The sequence below is a fragment of the Plasmodium yoelii genome, assembly GCF_900002385.2.
Source record: "Plasmodium yoelii strain 17X genome assembly, chromosome: 4".
Classification (NCBI taxonomy): domain Eukaryota; phylum Apicomplexa; class Aconoidasida; order Haemosporida; family Plasmodiidae; genus Plasmodium; species Plasmodium yoelii.
In genome coordinates, this window is record NC_036176.2 from 259,405 (window position 1) to 276,321 (window position 16,917).

The following is a 16,917-nucleotide window of genomic DNA, read 5'->3' on the forward strand; positions in this document are numbered from 1 at the left end:
ATAATCCAAAGAACACCTTAATTCTATTTACCCTATTCTGTTAGTACACTTATACAATAACTTATAAATTTAAATCATCAAAAATTTATTTTCCACACAATAATTTGTTCGATAAAATATCTTATTCCCACACATGAATATGCAAATGCATATGCAAATGCAAATGCTTATTTCATAATCTCTTTTTATTCCACAAGTTTTTTCTACCAACTTTTAACCTCTCTTTCTGTTATTCATTCTTCAAACTTAGTATAAACCCCAAATTTAAAAATGTTTTATACACGACCTCATTTATACGACCCCATTTATATGACCCTATTTATGCATGACCCCATTTATATATAATATCAACATTACTACATACAAATAAAACCGCCAACAGATGTATCAACATGACATTATTTAGCACAATGTACCATTTCCTTTGACTATCTTATACAATTTTACACACCTTTATCTATATTTATTTTTCTTTATTTTTAATTAGTTAATTTTCAGTTCTTACTCCATATGTACACAATATGCATAACTTTTGTTCGTATAAAGCACAACAAAATAAAATATAAATTTATAAATTTGCATAAGTATATTATTCACCCACTCTACATGTATATGCCCATGCACATGCACATTGGTCATACAAAAACGGAAGCTCGGATATAACTACATCATTTCATACAGCGGGTTCTATTTTAGAATCGATACATCTAACATTAACCCAGTTTAATAAGAAACTAACATAAAATGTCTTAAATCTCTATACACATAAAACCCAATATTGAATATTTTACAAAAATTTAGTAATATGAATCATCCTCAAAAAAAATACCACAATCATTATATGCTTTCAAAAAAATTTCACTTGTAATAACTGAGTTACAATCTGATGCAGCTTCTGATGCCATATCTTTAATCATTAACAAATTTTTAATAGATATACTTTTAATAATATTAGATTCTGTTATTTTTAATATTTCATTTTCTGGAAAATCTTTATTATTTTTATTCCTATTTTGTAATACATTTTTTATGGCAATACTTGAATTTAACATTGGTACTTGTATATTTACATAAAAATTCTTAACTAACCCAACATCTTTCATAAATTGGTATTCTGATGTAGTACATATTATTAATATTTTCTGATTTTCTTTTTTGGGTTTCTTTTTTATTAAAACCATAATTGCTTGTAAAATAGAATTACTAAATCGTGGACCAATCCTAGTATAATCAATTAATCTTTCAATATTATCTAATATAACTAAAGATAATGGTGTTTTATATGCATCTTCAAAAATTTTATTTATATAATTTATTCTTCCGCTTTCTGAATAACCTATTAAATTTTCGGGGGTTATATATTTTGTAAAATGAAAATTTGCACATTTAGCCATATAAGCTGCTATAGTAGTTTTACCTGACCCACTTTCCCCATGTAACAATACACTCATTAAATTTGTATTAGAATTATCAATCACCTGTTTAATTAATAATTTACATGTATTTTCAATATTTTCATATTGACTACCATAATTTATTATTCCATTCGATAATAAATTATCTATAATATCTTCTTCAGCTCCAAATGCTGGTTTCGTTTCTTTTAATGCATTCAAAAAATCATTTTTAGATATCATAATATCATCTACATTTATAGGTTTTGTTAAATCGTTAAAATTTATATGTCTTTCAAATGCATATGATACTGTATTTCTTACTAACCCTTCAATTTCTGCACCTGAAAAATTTGGGGTTCTTTCAGCTAATTCTTCTATATTTACATCTGCACTTAACTTATTATTTTGTCTCATATTTTTTGTATGAATATTTAATATTTGGATTCTACCTTCTTTATTTGGTAATGATATTTCAATATGTAATTCAAATCGACCTGGTCTTAATAATGCTTCATCTATTAGATCTATTCTATTTGTCATTCCGATTAATAATATATTATTTAAACTGTTAACTCCATCTATTTTTGATAATAATTGATTAACTATGCTATCATTTACTCCTGACCCAGTAGATGCACCACTACCTCTTTGTCGACAAATTGCATCTATTTCATCTAATATAATAATATGTAATAATGAATTTTCTCCAGATTGTTTATATTCTAATTCTGCATCTTTAAATAAATTACGAATATTTTCTTCTGATTGACCTACATATTTATTTAATATTTCCGGTCCATTAATAATTTTAGGTTCTCTAGCATTCAATGTTTTACCAATTTGTCGAGCTATTAGAGTTTTACCTGTACCAGGAGGACCATATAATATCATACCCTTTACATGTTTAATTCCTAATTGCTTTATTATATAATTTGGATATATTCTACTTGCAAATGTTCTTCGAAATATTATTTTAAATTCATCATCTAACGCTCCTATACCTAATTCTTCAAAATTAAAATTACTTTTTATAATATTTTTTTTTAAAACTTTTTTTGATTCTATAAATAATTTACCATCATTTATACTAGTAAAAATACATTCTGTATTTTCAAAAAGAATTCCTCTTTCATTTAAATTTCCTTTATACATATTATCTTGTGTTCGATAACTATCACCACCCAATTTAAAATATGAACCAATTGTAGATGTATTTTTATTTAATTTTTTTATTTCATCTAATTCAGCTGTTTTTATATCTTTAATTACACATCTTAATAATATATCATTACATTTTAATGCTAATATTTGTCCTTTTGTTAATATATGATTTATAAAATGCTTTTTGAAAACGGTTTCTACTATTTCATCTTCTAATTCAATTTGACGATCAGGTTTAATAAAAACATTTACTTCTACATCTATACTATCAATAGGTATAAAATTTATAATATCTTTTTTATTTTCTTTATCAATTATATTTATTTCAATTCTTTCTTTTAACTGGATTCTAGAAAATTCTCTTTGACATGTATTTAACGCTATTTCATCATCTCCAATATAATCATTTCCTTTTAGTATTAAAACTAAATTTCCAATTTCTCCATATAATTCATTACATTTTATTTTTTTCTTTAAATTATTATATACCCCACTATTTATATATCCAATATTACTCAGCGCTAGATCTTGAGATTGCAGCTTGCAGCAGACCAACTGTATTGTCGGCATTTCGAGGCTACAAAAGTTTGTCAATGTTTACCAATTTTTGCCAAAGTTTGCCAATTTTTGCCAATTTTTTCAACCTTTTCAACCTTTCCAACCTTTTCAACCTTTTCAACCTTTCCAACCTTTTCAACCTTCCAACCTTTTCAGCCTTGCCCAATTTGCGATGTGGCCACGTTAAATAAAAAATTAACAAATTTAAAATGCTTATGAATTGTTTGAAATTTTGCAAAATATTGTGAAAAGCTTTTCCAATTTTACGCAAAATATTCTTTATGATTTCACGACTGAACATGAATTTTATTCAAATCATTTTCCCCAACATTTAAATTCGCAATTATTGCAAATTAAAAAAAATTTAAGTTCACAAATATAGCATGTGTATATACCTTTCATACTAAAAAACGAAACCTTTATTTTTCAAAATTGTTCACATAAATGGTATTTTTTTTTTTTTATTTTTTTTTTTTTTTTTTTTTTTTTTTAATTTTTTTTTTTTTTTTTTTTTTTTTTTTTATGATTGGTCAAAAACCATTTAACAATAAAATTAGTTATAAAAATTAAGTTCAAATTAAAAATTGTAAAAATATAATTAAAAAAAATGCAAAAAAATGCAAAAAAATACATACATAATATATTTATCCCAAAGTCTTTATGCTTAGACTTTAGCTTAATATAAAAACATAATTTCCAAAACAAATTCAAATTATTTTGGCTAGTTTATCATATAAATATTAATATAATTATTTACATATGATACACACATTTATCATATTTTATTTAACTCAAAATTATGGTTAAACTTTAGAAAATATATTTATAACATCCCTAAGAGTGGATATATTTCACCCCTTCAATTTTATGTATTCTCTTGTTTTATTTCGTTATCTTTTTCATCATTTAAAAATTTAAATATTTCATCCTCTTTTGCAGTTACAATATCTACATAATAAGGATAATTATTAGTTATATCATTTATGTTATAAGGGATAAGATTAATTCCCGAAACAAATGTATTAACATTTTTAAGAATGTCAAAATCTTTAAACCAATATGGCAAATAAATTATAAGTTGCATATTATTTATTAATTTTATATATCCTGTTATTATATGTGTAAAATGTTCTGATACTTCAACTATTTTAACATTATTTTTTTCTAACTCTGTTTTTTTAATAACCGAATTTATATTTTCAAAATTTGTATCTATATCTATACGAATAATATTATAATTCACTTTTTTATTGTTTCCTGAATTGTCTTCACTTTTGTTAGATGATACATTATTTTCGATATTGTCATTACATAAACATATAATGTTATTAAAAAAATATTTATATGCCAAAAAATTACCCTCTTCATATATATCATTACTATTTTTACTCAACCCTATATTACTTAATTTTATATTTTTCAAATCAAATACAACACAATTAAATAAAAAATTATTTTTATAAATAGTGTCATCCCAATAACTACTCTCAATTTCGATATCGTCACCATTACCATCATCATCATTACCATTTAATTTCTCTTCAACATTTACATCATAATTTTCTTTCATATTGTTTCTACAAAATGTATCATATTTTATTTCCTCTTTTTCCATAGAACTATTATTAAATATTTCCATATAACTATAATTTTGTGGATTCTTCTCATTATTTAGACAAATATCATTACTTCTTATCCCTTCATTTTTAACAATTATACAAAATACATATTCAGCTACTTTATGTTCATGTTTCATAAAAAAATCATTTATTCCATCATATAATGAAAAACTATGTAAATAAAATATAATTTTTTTAAATTTAAAAAATAAAAAACAAAAAAAACGATATGCTCTTAAATTTTTTGCAAGTATAGGAATATTTTTATTTTGCAAATTAAGTTTATTCAAATTTTCATAAAAATTATTTTTTTTATAACTTACAAAATTTATTATTCGTACACATTTTTTATCAAAATAATTTTCAATCTTTTTAATATAATCATCATAATTTTTTATATTTTCATTATTATCTACATAATTATTTTTATTCACTAAAAATGGACATTTTTCTGTAAATTGGGTATTTATTTTATTTTTATCATAATGTATTTTTTCAGAATTTTTTAAATTATTTATTTCACTTGTATTATAATTTATAGATTCATTTTTTGTATATTTATGTATCATAGGATTAATAATACCTCGATAACGTTTATAAAAATAATTACGATATTTGGTGTGTTTTTTTTCAGGATCATTTTTATATATACTACTATTATCTATATAATCTAACAAAGGTTTATAACAATAATTTTTCCTATAATCATTAACATCTTTAGTCTCTTTTTTATTTTGTCCATTAATTCCGTACCCATTATATTGTTTAACTACATCACCCCATTTTCCTCGTTCAACATCTGACGCACCATTTTTACTATCACTATTAGTATTACTTACGTTATACATTTTTTTTTTATAAACTTGCTTATTAACATAATGTTTATTATCTTTCATTTCTCTTTCGATTTTTTCTTCTTTTTTAAAAGACATAGAACAGTCATAAAACAATAAATCAGATTCACGTAATCCATAATTATAGTTAATAATTGTATTGAATATAGAATGATTTTTTGCAATTAAATTAACATTTTTATTATTCAAATTAAAAATAATATATTTATTTTTTACTTTTTTTTGTCCCTTTTCATAATATATTTCTTGATCCTTCACATCTACCATCTTTTTGTCATTATGTACAATCAAAAAATCGTTAAACATATATTTATAAAATTCTTTTTTACTAAATAATTGTTTCATTTTTTTCTCTATTTTTAATGAATCTATTTGAATAATAAAATCAGCTTTGCTTAATAAAATATTTAAATTTAACAAAAATAATCCCATATCTTTTACCCATCCAAATGTGTTAACAACTAATGGGTATAAAAATGGTCTTATATTTTTTTTTTCAACTTTTTCAACTTTTTCAACTTTTTCAGCTTTTTCAGCTTTTTCAGCCTTTTCAGCCTTTTTTTTCAAATATACGTTAAACAAATAATTATATATTTCCTCTAAACATTTAATAAACAAATTTGGGTTATCCATAATTGAACAACTTCCAAAAAATATTTTTTTAATACATTTAAATTTTTTAGGATAAAAAAAATTATAAATATTCAACGAGCTTTTTGTTTTATATAAAGATATGAATCCACTTATTCCAATAATTGGCTGTCCAACATCTATGTCTAATAATAATATTCCATTTTTATTATAATTTAATAAATTATTTATCAAATTTGTAACAAAATAACTTTTCCCTTTTCCTTTATCACCCATTACAATTATACTGGCAATCCCATCAAATCTTGACTCTTCATTTTTATTACTTTCAAATTTTTCGTCAAAAATGTTATCTTTCTTTAATTTTGTTAAATAGTCTTGTGCTTTTATTTTGTTCACTCTCAAATCGTTATCACGTTTTTTACCATCTTCACCATCTTCGCAATTTTTACCATATTCACAATTTTTACCATCTTCATCGCCCTTATGATTTGTCTTTTCCTCTTCCACTGAACCATTTCCATTCTTCACATTTTCCACTTTCGACTTTTTGTATGAACGAAAATTTATCTCGCTTTCTTTACAATTTATCTCGCTTTCTTTACAATTTATCTCGCTTTCTTTACAATTTAAACTCGCTACACCTTCCTTTTTATTTTCTAAATCACCAAACTGAGTTGGCAATTCCCTAGATATACTCTCTTCCTCAACTTTTTTTAAAATATAATCGATTTTGTATTTTTTTTTATTGTGCATATAGATCATAAATTCTTTGACTATATAAGACATTTGATAAGTATTAATATATATACTATTATTTTTTCCACTATTAGTTATATTTATAATTTTTTTAGGATCATTATTATTATATAAATTATACAAAAAGTTTTTTTTTTTTTCAAATGCAATAACTATAGGGAAATTTTTTAAATACAAATTTATTGTATCCATCATACAATTACTTGCAAAATTATTTATCATTTCCGTTTTTTTTATTTTTAAATATTCATTAAATTCCCCTTTTTTTATGTTACCTTCTTCTAGCATATTTAAACAAAATAAATAATTTTCTAAAATATTTTCTGAACACTCAAAAATATTTTCGCTCCCTTTCATACACATATCGAAATATTCAGATTCTTTATCATTACCATTATTATTACCATTATCATTATCACTACCATTTTTATCACTACCATTTTTATCACTACCATTTTTATCACTACCATTTTTATCACTACCATTTTTATCACTACCATTTTTATCACTACCATTTTTATCACTACCATTTTTATCACTACCATTTTTATCACTACCATTTTTATCACTACCATTTTTATCACTACCATTTTTATCACTACCATTTTTATCACTACCATTTTTATCACTACCATTTTTATCACTACCATTTTTATTATTATTACCATTTTTAATTATATCCTCTTTTAATTCTTCAGTTTTATTTACATCATTTGACAATTCTTTTTCACTCTTATCTTCCATTCGACCCTTACTAATATGAGGATCATAATCATTGCATTTTTCTACATTTTCTACATTTTCTACTTCTACATTATGAACAATTCCGTTGTAAATGTGACTATCTCTTTCGTTTTTATTATCATCCTTGCTAGTGTCATGAACAACTCTTTTAAATATTCCATTTTCACATTTTACATTCATATCATTTAAGCCTATTAGTTTAATCATTGGACTGAAATCGGGTATGTTCACATTTTTATATTCTATAGATGGTTTTAATATTTCCCCATTAAAATAAGCTAACCCTTTTATAAGCCTAAAACGAAAATTTCCCCTTAATAATATATATTCTCCATAATTTAAACCTAACAAATATATGATCTTTTCTTTTATTTCACTATCTTCTAACTTTGTATGTTCATATACAATTTCTTCATTTTTCTTTATCTTTTTAATTCTGTCATATGTTTTTTTTAAATTTTCTTCAAAATTATAAAGACATTTATCATAACCTTTCGTATAAGGCATTTTTAATTACATTTCCATATATATACACTGTACATATATCTACATTCATGTATGTACATATTTTATTTCATTTCCCATTTCAATCCTCTTTTTCGCATTAACAAGCTAGCCAAAATAAAAAATTTTCACTTTTTTTTTTCGCTTTTTTTTTTTTTTCACTTTTTTTTTTCGCTTTTTTTTTTTTTCACGTTTTTTTATTATTATTTTTTTCTTATATATAAGGATGATTATAAATGGTATTAGTTTAAATAGGGAAAATAAAACGATTATATCATTTATACTATAACAAATCAATACTTAAAAAATAGGAAATAATTTTCTTAATAAAAAAAAATATATACTATAAATAATGTAAGAAAATATATAATATTCCATAAATCTTATCTCCACAATTTTTCTACATACCTTATCATTTCAATCACACTACGACCCTTATTTATCTTTATGTATATGTGAACAAAAAATTGTAGAAAAATATTATTCTCATATTTTAACTATCCCAATAATATATATATTATCCTTATTTCCTTAATACAAAATTAAGTGTCAAATTATATTTATCGAATTTTTATGGACGATTTATACCCGTTCATACAACTTTTAATATTATTTATTTGGGAGATTATTTGGGAGATTTTTTTAATTTTTTTTTTTATTATAATGTCTTTGATATATTTATTATATTATCACACTAAAAAATAAACTCATTTATTCTGTCAAGCATAGTATTAATAAATTACCATTTTTTATCTTAAGAAAAAAATATAATAAAACACATTTAGAAAGATAAGCATATAATACAAAATTCATCCTTTGCGTGTAAAACGTCATAACCTCGATTTAACCAAAATACCATATCCAATGATAAAAATAAATTAAATATATAAAAATATGATCTCATCTATTTGTAAATAAATAATCTATAATTATTAATATAACTCTACAAAGGTATATAGTCTACCCATTTATAAATTTCACATAAACATATTCCTGAATGTATATATATATCCACATACTTTAATTCTATAGGATAATTTCCTTTTTTTTTTTATATTTTTATAATATATCATAAGATATGCATTATTTTTTAACTATAAATAGGCAACAGTTTATAGGTAAAACCTTTTATATACCATAGTTCAAATAAATTGAAATGTCAAAATAAAAAGAAACACACCAAAACTGCAAAAAGAATGGATAATAAATATTGATCATAAATAAATAGGGTTGGTCATAATCATTAATATTTTTTATAAAAGAAAAATAAAAGCATATATACAAAAAAAAAAAGGATAAAGATATTTGAACTCGTATAATTTATTCAAATATACTATTTTTACACATATGTATTATAATATCCCTCTTCATTTACATATATTTCTCATTATATTTTGTTCATATTTAATTTCATGTATATAAAATTAAATTTTTTTTTTTTTATATATATTTCATTTTTATTTATTTTAAAACTCTCAATTTAGATATGTATGTTTTATTATTTTTATTTTTTTTAAATTGCTAAATATTTTTCTATTTATATTGAATATTATTTATTTTCCACTCTTATCATTTTATCCTCGTACCTGAACTTGTATATATATGTAATGTATATGTAATGTATATGTATGTATATGTATGTATATGTATATGTATGTATATGTATTATATATATATATGCGTATACACATTATAATCATTTTGATTTTCATATATATTTGATTTAATCTTTTCGCCTTTTAAATATTTATTCCATATATATATATAAATAAATATACCATATACATGCATATCATTATTTTATGCATTGTATAATAATTAAATATATCTGTTATATATATTTTTATCCCATTATATATCACAAAGCGATAAGTACATGCCTATTATTACCATTTTGCATTCTTTTTCTTTTTTTTTTTATTACTAATATATATAAACATAATCTCTATTAATTTATAGCTACGTCATTTATTTTCGTAAATTTATTTTCACACACTATATATGGTTATTATTGTTTAACATTTTTTTTTTTATTTTATTCCTAATAAAATATATTAAAACATAGCGAATGAAATAAAATGGCAATTATTCGTTATCTATGTGGGAAAATGAATTCAAACCCTAAAATTAAGAAACAATAAAAACCGGGAAGAATATAAATAATAATAATAAAATATCCAGCTTTATAAAGTTAACAAACTTAAGACAAAATATAATAAAAAAATATCAAAGATTAAGAAAAATACATTTAATGAATTATAATTATTCATCATATAATCACATATTTATATATGTACAACCACAACCATATTAATTTTTCAAAACTCTAAAATTAACACATTACATTATATTTTATTCAAATTCACCCCTGTTATGTGCGAATCAAAAAACCAAGGAAAAAATGTAGGAAAATAAAAAAAATTATTATAAAATATAACACCATATTTCCACTTATATATTTCAAATATTTACATCTCCTCATTATAAAACAACCAAATATTTACTAAAGTTGTTAACCTTTCTTTTATCCTTACTATAACTCTATATACCCAACATACATATACTACATTGCATTCCTTTCTCTTTCCAAATCTGTCCATATACCTAATACGCCATCTTAAATTGCTTCTACCCGTGCATACGCCATCTTAAATTGCTTCTACCCGTGCATACGCCATCTTAAATTGCTTCTACCCGTGCATACGCCATCTTAAATTGCTTCTACCCGTGCATACGCCATCTTAAATTGCTTCTACCCGTGCATACACCATCTTAAATTGCTTCTACCCGTGCACATCTTTGCATTAGTACAAAAAAACAAATCTTGTTATCATCTTTACTTTCCAACTATCTTATGTATTTACCAATTTTTAAGATAAACATTTGCACTCTTTTTGAATTATAAGTTTAATAATGTATATATGTATATTTCTTTTTTTAGGTGGGGGAAAATAGTTAGCAGTGTTTCAAATGCTCTTGATTTTAACCAAGCTACATTAAGTGGTTGTATTGATATTATATGTATCGAATCAGAAATAGAATCTGAAATAAAAAATGATAAAAAAATAAACTTAATTTATAAGTCAACACCATTTCATGTAAGATTTGGAAAAACAAAATTATTAAGATCAAAAGAAAAAATAGTTAATATATTAGTTAATGGGAAAACTACAAATCTTCATATGAAATTGGGAAGTGCAGGTGAAGCTTATTTTGTTGAAAAAACATATGATGATGTAGAAGAAGATTTAGAAACATCTCCTTTATCATCTCCTAGATACCAATATGATGATATTTTTTTGGAAAATAACATTGATAGTTGTAGTATATATGAATCATCAGTTAATAATTTTAAAAGTGATAAAGAAGAATATGAATTTTATGCAAATGAAGATGAAAATAAATTATTATTAAATAATTCTCAAAATAAAAATACAGATATTTCTGATAAACACAATCCTTATGATCAACTTCCAAAAAATAAATCAAAAAGTATCTTAGAAAGAAAAGTTAATAGTGATAACGAACTAATTCCTCGAACATGTACACGAAATCGTAGAAGTAGCAAAGCATCATATAAAAATGATAATATAAAATCACACAAAAAAAAAAGTGAAACAAAAATTGATCTAAAACATTCTGATAAATTATCTATAAAAGAAAGACACACAACATCTCAAGAAAATACTGAAAAAAAAAAAAAATCAATTATTAGTAATAATGACGAACAGGATACAAATGAAGATGGGGATATATTATATAATCTTAAAACTTATCAAACAATTAAAAAAAAAACCGAAAAAAAAACCGAAAAAAACGAAAAAAAGGGTGAAAAAACCGAAAAAAAAGGTGAAAAAAGTGATCTAAAACAAAGCCCAAATGAATATGATGATAAAAATAATAATTCTGAGTGGTCTTGGTCATGGGGAAGATTGCCACATTTAAAAATTCCAAATCAAGCTTCAGATAATGGTAGTATTATTTTGTCATCTAGTAAAAAAAAAAAAAAAAATAGAAGTGTTGCTCCAAACAATAAGTTTAACACAGATAATAATAAAAATAAAGAATTAAAAAATGAACATCTTCTATCAATTCCTAACGATCTTAATGTTAGAAAAAGAAATTTCAGTGAGTGTTATATTAAAAAATCTAATGATCATAACATTGATATTAAAAAATATTCCTTAGCATATATAAATAAAGAAAAAAATATCAATTTTATTGCAAAAGATTCAAAAAGCAAAAATATAATAAATGATGCGTTTGCTGCTGCAAGTAAAAACAATAACATGGAAAAAAACATGGAAAAAAACATGGAAAAAAATAGCATCATTCATAACAACCCTCCAAACAATTTGGAACCACAACGAACTAGCCAGTCAAAATCAACACGCCCTTTATCTCCAAATTATAATACAAAACGAAGTGGAGAAAAAAAAGAATCAAATTTGAATCTTCATCCAACAGGACCACCAACAGTACCACCAACCGACTCAACAAAAAACATGTTCGAATCTAAAGTCATAAAAAAAAAAGAAGAAAAAAAACAAAGTAATGATAATGGACCAATTTCAGATGATTATATAGATGAAGAAGAAAATAAATCAAATTTTGAAAATAATTATTATGATCATTCAATTGATGATACACAAGAACATGTGTTTGATGATGATATACAAAATCGAATAGAATGTAGTCTATGTGGACATTTATTATTGAATCAAAATATAGATAATGAACATAATGAATATAATATCGAAATTTATAATAAAAATATTTTTGAAGCTAATATTGTTACATATGATCAAATTGATAGAAATTCAAATTTATGGTATCATCCATCTCTTGTTTTTCGATTCGATAAAAAAGATCCTTATTATCCTTCAAGGGTTGCTTTACCATTATTAGCATCTTGGATTGTTTTTAATCAACCTCTTTCTATTGTTGCTGTTGAAAAATTATTAAATAGTTCTCTAAATTTAATTGAAATGAAAGATAAAAGTTGGAGAAATTGGTTCGGTGTTTCTAATGTTGAAAATAATAATCAAATTAAATCTAAAAATTCAAAAAATGAAAAACAAAATAGTACTCTAACACATAAAAAAAAAAATATTCCTAATTCAGAAAGTAATACGAATAATATTCCTCTCGAAAAAGACGCAACACACGTTACTTCTGCATCTCAAAGTAATAGAGAAAATAAAGGAAATAATAATGTAAAAAATAGTGGCCAAAATAGTGGGCAAAATAATGTCAAAAATGGTGGCCAAAATAGTGGCCAAAATAGTGGAGAACAAAATTCGGTATTAGATATCGTGCCTAACTCTCATAATGCCATCAACTTACGAAACTCAAGTATTTCCCATGAAACTAATTTTTTTAATTTTAATAAAAGCAATATTAAAAGAAGTGTCCAGGAATCTCTATATAGCAAAAATGATGATTCTAAAAGAAGTATTAGACATAAAGATGATAAAATAAAAATACGTTATAGAAAATCATTACGTCCCACATCTGAACAGCTTCAATCTTTAAATTTAAAAGAAGGAGCTAATACTATTACATTTTTAGTAACCTCATCTTTACAAGGAACCAAAAGTATTAATGGAACAATTTATCTTTGGAAAAAAAATGCTAAAATTGTTATTTCAGATGTGGATGGGACTATAACTCGATCTAATGTTTTAGGACACATTATGCCAATAGTTGGAAAAGATTGGTCCCATGATGGTGTTTCTCAGTTATTTAATAAAATAAATAATAATGGTTATCATATTTTATATTTAACTGCTCGAGCTATTGGTCAAGCTGATTCTACTAGAGAATATTTATTTAGATTTAAAAGAAATGATAATAAACTTCCTGATGGTCCTTTAATTTTAAGTCCAGATCGACTTTTTCCATCTTTTAAAAGAGAAGTTATTGATAAAAAACCTTATATTTTTAAAATTGCTGCACTACGAGATATTCGAAATTTATTTCCTTTAAACCATAATCCATTTTATGCTGCCTTTGGAAATACTGAAAGTGTAATCATTTTAAACATTCCAATTGTTAACTCTTTTTAATAAATCAATCTTTCTTATTTCGTTATTTTTCTAATTATCTAATCTTTTCTACTTATTCAGGATCACCGAGCTTACATATCTGTTGGCGTTCCAGAGGCTAAAGTTTTTATAATTGACAATCATGGAATTGTACATCATGTTAATTCGACTTATGCAAAAACGTAAGAAAATATCAAAAAAAATATCAAAAAAAATATCAAAAAAAATATCAAAAAAAATATCAAAAAAAATAGTTCAACCTCAATTTGCGTCTACCCCAGTTGCATCCACCCCATTTGCATCTACTTTATTTTCAATTAATAGGTACGAAACTATGAGCGAAATAACCGAATACATGTTTCCGAGCATTAAATGTGATACCAAAAGAGAAGATGACGACCAAGTAAGAATGGAAAACGTCTTATAAAATTGTATTTATTTTATTCATTATATTTATTATATTCATTATATTTATTATATTCATTATATTTATTATATTCATTATATTCATTTTGTTATTCCTTACTTCGAACATGTATATGATCAAAATGGTTGATCTTATTTTTGTTTCAATGATGAAATTTATGTGTCCACATCAACATAACCATAATATATATATGTATCACTCTTTTGTTAATTACAAAAAAATATTTACATTTCTATAATTATTATATTCTTTATTTTTAACTATCATAACTATGAAATAGTTACATTTCATCATAACCCTATTAACTTTGAGTTTCTCTATTTGCCTGTCTAACTACTATCATTTTTTTATTTTATTCTCTTTTCCTTTTTATGATTAAGAACACATATTTAATAAAATAATAACATGATCATATAAATCAAACACTTGATGTAAAATTAAATTGTGCTCTAATTTCTACAAACAGATATGTACATATCTCTGTGAATTATTCTGATTGTATTAAATATGTCCACTTTGAATATGTCCACTTTGAATATGTTCACTTTAAATATGCCCACTTTTAATTATGTGTTTTTTTTTTTTTTTTTTTCTTTTTAATTTTTAGTATAACTCTTTTCAGTACTGGAAAATGAACAGTCTAACATACTATGAGAAATATATGGATATCAGTGATAGCAGCTAATAATGTTTTATTACTATACATCATGCATTAATACGTATGCTTATATTAATGCATATTTTATATCAATGCATGTGTTTATTTTTAATAATTTGCTTTTTTATTCCCATATTTTATGTTATATTTCCAGAAAATATTTATACCTTTTTTTAGTTTTTGAATTTGCACATATTCCTGTCCATATATTATATCTACCATTATATAATTTTAACTTTTTTAAATCTTTATAAATGTTTATTGTTTTATTCATTTTTTTTCAATATATATCAATACAAATAGCATTTAAAACATTCCCCAATTATATTATAATGATGATAGTCATACATACATGCATACATATTTAAATTATCTATTTTTTTGCAAAATATAATTCATATTATAATATACTTTCCATATAACTCTGTATATATATATATTGTTATTTATTAAGTATGCATATGTTTTAATGTAATACCTCTTTTTGTTTATAAACATTTTTGTATATGTTTATGGGTTTTGCATTTTTTAAATGTGGAAAGGGTTATAAATTAGTAGAAAATAAAAAAATGAAAAAATAATACCAATAAAAAATAATACCAAAATAGTACAAAATAGTACCAAAATAGTACCAAAATAGTACAAAATAGTACAAAATAGTACAAAATAGTACAAAATAGTACAAAATAGTACAAAATAGTACCAAAATTGTGACAAAATTAAAGTGTATATACAGCCCTTAAATCTTACTGTCATAATGAGCTACCCTACTTCATTATCTGAACACACACTTTATAGATATAATCAAATGCATTGGCTTTGTTTTTTTATTAAAAAAAAAAAAAATTTTACTATTTTACTATTTTATTTTACTATTTTATTTTACTATTTTATTTTACTATTTTCCTCATTTTTAATAAAAAAACAAAGCCAATGCATTTTGTGAATGGCAAAATTGTAGGAAAAAAAACAAAACAATTTAGAGATAATAAATATTAACGCAAAAAAGGCAAAAATAAAAATAAAATTAATCTATTATAAGCTCATCCAATCTCCAATCTTCGTAACTTCCATTTGGTAAATATCGTCGCAAAATGAAAGGAATAGATTTATTATACAATTCTCTTTCTGCTATTACTAATGGATCATTATTTAAATAATTATCATAATCACTTTTTCCATTTGATTTATCATTTTGTGTTTCAATTGGGATAGTTAATGGGGCATTTAAACTTATTTGTAAAGCTCTTGTTCCAATTATTCTAGCTTTTTCATATTTAGTTAAATATGGACTCGTAATTCTTATATTTTCTTCATTTCCTTCACAATTTTCATAATCATATTTATCTTTTTTTATTTGATTATCTGCAATTATGTCAATATCATTTTCATAATTCTCACCCTCATCACTATCGACTCCTTGCCCAAATTCATCTCCCATATAATCTTCTTCATCATTTCCGTAATTATCATTGTATATATCCACTAAAAAGGAAGAAAATTAAAATAAAAATTTAAAAACAATTTAAAAGTGCGAACTATTTAAAACACGACATAAACGTTTATAGGCAAAAATGTTATTACTCTTTAATCAGGGT

The 16,917-nt window shown here is 23.2% G+C and overlaps 4 protein-coding genes across 4 annotated transcripts; 1 reads left to right on the forward strand and 3 right to left on the reverse strand.

The window, feature by feature from the left end:
- Positions 1-797: 797 nt before the first annotated feature.
- Positions 798-3,128, reverse strand: PY17X_0403800 (N-ethylmaleimide-sensitive fusion protein, putative; the record flags this gene model as incomplete). The annotated part of the gene is made up of 1 exon (XM_721021.1): positions 798-3,128. The coding sequence occupies one exon, from the start codon at positions 3,126-3,128 to the stop codon at positions 798-800; it is 2,331 nt and encodes a 776-aa protein (XP_726114.1).
- Positions 3,129-3,981: 853 nt separating this feature from the next.
- PY17X_0403900 (uncharacterized protein) lies at positions 3,982-8,190 on the reverse strand (the record flags this gene model as incomplete). The annotated part of the gene is made up of 1 exon (XM_720397.3): positions 3,982-8,190. One exon carries the CDS (start codon positions 8,188-8,190, stop codon positions 3,982-3,984), a length of 4,209 nt encoding a protein of 1,402 aa, XP_725490.3.
- Positions 8,191-10,588: 2,398 nt separating this feature from the next.
- Positions 10,589-15,346, forward strand: PY17X_0404000 (HAD superfamily protein, putative; the record flags this gene model as incomplete). The annotated part of the gene is made up of 5 exons (XM_022955049.1): positions 10,589-10,590; positions 11,129-14,216; positions 14,316-14,416; positions 14,559-14,637; positions 15,269-15,346. Coding segments are annotated over 5 exons (3,348 nt in total).
- Positions 15,347-16,346: 1,000 nt separating this feature from the next.
- Positions 16,347-16,904, reverse strand: PY17X_0404100 (DNA-directed RNA polymerases I, II, and III subunit RPABC2, putative; the record flags this gene model as incomplete). The annotated part of the gene is made up of 2 exons (XM_022955050.1): positions 16,347-16,804; position 16,904. Coding segments are annotated over 2 exons (459 nt in total).
- Positions 16,905-16,917: the final 13 nt, after the last annotated feature.